General features: G+C 33.3%; 1 protein-coding gene across 2 annotated transcripts; it reads right to left on the reverse strand.

Annotated features, from left to right (window-relative positions):
• Positions 1-1,000: 1,000 nt before the first annotated feature.
• On the reverse strand, positions 1,001-2,177 carry LOC133819947 (early nodulin-75-like). Of its 2 annotated transcripts, none has more exons than XM_062253335.1 (2): positions 1,919-2,177; positions 1,001-1,762 (listed from the first exon to the last, which is right to left on the reverse strand). In XM_062253335.1, the coding sequence occupies exons 1-2, from the start codon at positions 2,175-2,177 to the stop codon at positions 1,395-1,397; spliced, it is 627 nt and encodes a 208-aa protein (XP_062109319.1). In that variant the 3' UTR covers positions 1,001-1,394. The 2 variants fall into 2 exon arrangements, with proteins under 2 accessions (XP_062109319.1, XP_062109318.1); XM_062253334.1 differs by having other exon boundaries at positions 1,001-1,450; positions 1,511-2,177.
• Between the last annotated feature and the right edge of the window lie 370 nt (positions 2,178-2,547).

Raw genomic sequence — 2,547 nt, forward strand, 5'->3', positions numbered from 1 at the left:
TTGTTGCGAATCCAACTTTCGAGGTCATATTTACCATGGCTCGAAATCTGGGTGTAACAGAGAGGCACAACAAGAGATTATATATTATATGTTTAATATAATATTAAATATTATACATGGATTTTAAATTTTAGTTTCTTGCTAATTTTTTTTAAAAAATAATTTGTTGCTAATTCATAGTAGATTATATTATATGTTTAATATGATATTATTCTAATAAGTGAGTTTAAGTTTAATTAAAGTTTATTTAAGTTATAAAATATATGATTTTATTATTTTTAAATAATTATCATTGAAAAATATCTCAAAATATCATATTTTAATTTGTTTAATTATTTATTATTTTTAAATAATTATCATTGTAAAATATTTCAAAAAATATCTTATTTTAATTATTTATTTTATTTTATTTAAGTTTAAGTGTTTATAAACTACCGTTAAATATAAGAATATTCTGTTAAATATAAAAATATTTCGTTAAAGTTAACATTAAAAAAATAAAAAATCGTTAAAACAAAAAAAAAAAATCGTTATCTATATACTTATTATATAGAAGAGATATAAACTACACGTATAAGATTAATTTTAAAGTTGTAATGTGACCTAGGTCCAATAGAGAGTTAAAGTGGAATCGTTACAAGGGAAATCCAGCCATATGGAACTATTTTGTTTACCTTTTTTTTCTTCTAATTTTAGACATTTTTAATTTTTGTTTTATAGATCAATTTCAGTAAATTTATTTGCTAAAAATCTGTGTGTTTGGGTTGAAAGTTGTACGAAATGGTCACATATGTGAAAGTGAAAGGCAAATCTTTATAATATCCAAAATGGACCATTATGGGAAAAAAATATATACATACAAACATCAAATTTTGAATGGACGAAAATATATATATTTATCTATATTGTCCGCACTAGATTTTTGCTTGTAATTTGATTTCATCTTCGTTTACGAATATTATACTGTGTTTCGTCTCTTAATTCATAAATCGACCGACAATTAATTTAAAACAAATTTGCTTAAATGATGAAAACTACTGCACTGCAAGCAAGCTAATTACAGTAATTAAAAAAACATAAAGAAAGAGCTTCTATACGTACCATATACGTATATAGTACGTACGTACTAGAACAAACATAGTACTTATTGAAGCTCTTATTATACACACATGCTTAAAACATTACCAAATACAAGCCATTATTTCACAGAGCACCATGCACAATATGAAGCTTGCTAGCTAGCAAAGTTTGTGAGATCTATAACAAAGTACGTACTTAGTATGGTGGTTCTCATGGACTGGGAAATTAGGGTAGCTGGTAGTTCTTCAAAGCAAGTGACTTTGTCATCACCTTCCGTGGTAGGTTATCTCTCACAGCTTCCGCAGGTCCATTTCTTATGGCTTATCTTTTGGTGGTGGCTTATCCCCGGGATTCAAAGGCGGTTTATCTTCTGGAGGCGGTTTATCACCTGGATTCAATGGTGGTTTATCTTCTGGCGGTGGTTTATCACCTGGATTCAATGGTGGTTTATCTTCTGGCGGTGGCTTATCACCTGGATTTAATGGTGGTTTATCGCCTGGATTCAAAGGTGGCTTATCACCCGGATTCAGTGGGGGCTTATCACCTGGATTCAGTGGTGGCTTATCACCCGGTTTCAGTGGTGGTTTATCTTTTGGTGGTGGCTTATCTCCAGGGTTCAAAGGTGGCTTATCTCCAGGGTTCAAAGGTGGTTTATCACCAGGATTCAACGGTGGCTTATCACCTGGTTTCAGTGGGGGTTTGTCTCCTGGATTCAAAGGTGGCTTATCTTTAGGTGGTGGTTTATCACCAGGATTCAATGGTGGCTTGTCTCCTGGTTTCAGTGGTGGTTTATCTCCTGGATTCAAAGGTGGCTTATCTTTAGGCGGTGGTTTATCACCTGGATTCAAAGGTGGTTTATCTTTTGGTGGTGGCTTATCTCCTGGCTTCAACGGTGGCTTATCTTTTGGAATCAAAGGTGGTTTGTCACCAGGTTTAAGCAGCGGTTGATCCTTCGGAGGCCGCTTTTCTCCCCGAGGAGGGATTTCCTTCAAATTACGTGGCCATATTTGTGAATGAGATGAGACGGTACTCGTGGTGGTTGTGGTAAGCACCACCACCTCAAGGAAAAGAAGAGTGAGCCATAGTTTGGGAAGCATGGTATACTAATTAAAAGGCTATGTTATTGCGAAGTATTGTTGTTAATCGCAACTTGGTTTTATAGCGATTTGGCCGTTTGGGGCCACCTATCATGTCATGACACGTTTTCTTGTTCACTTGGGCCTATCTTCATAAAAACGACGAAACAAATTGAGATTGGATGTGTACTATAAAGATACCTTTGAGATTATGTCTAAGCACTTATGAAATGAGTTAATGGGCTTGTGAAAGTACTCTCTCTTTTTCCCCGCCAATCGTCCTTTTATTCCTTTAATTAAGTTACCTTTAATAATTAACTCTTGCATATACTAGTATCATACATTTATATATGTATTTATATATATATATATTGTATATGAATACTAGATA

The sequence above is a fragment of the Humulus lupulus genome, chromosome 2, assembly GCF_963169125.1.
Source record: "Humulus lupulus chromosome 2, drHumLupu1.1, whole genome shotgun sequence".
NCBI lineage: Eukaryota > Viridiplantae > Streptophyta > Magnoliopsida > Rosales > Cannabaceae > Humulus > Humulus lupulus.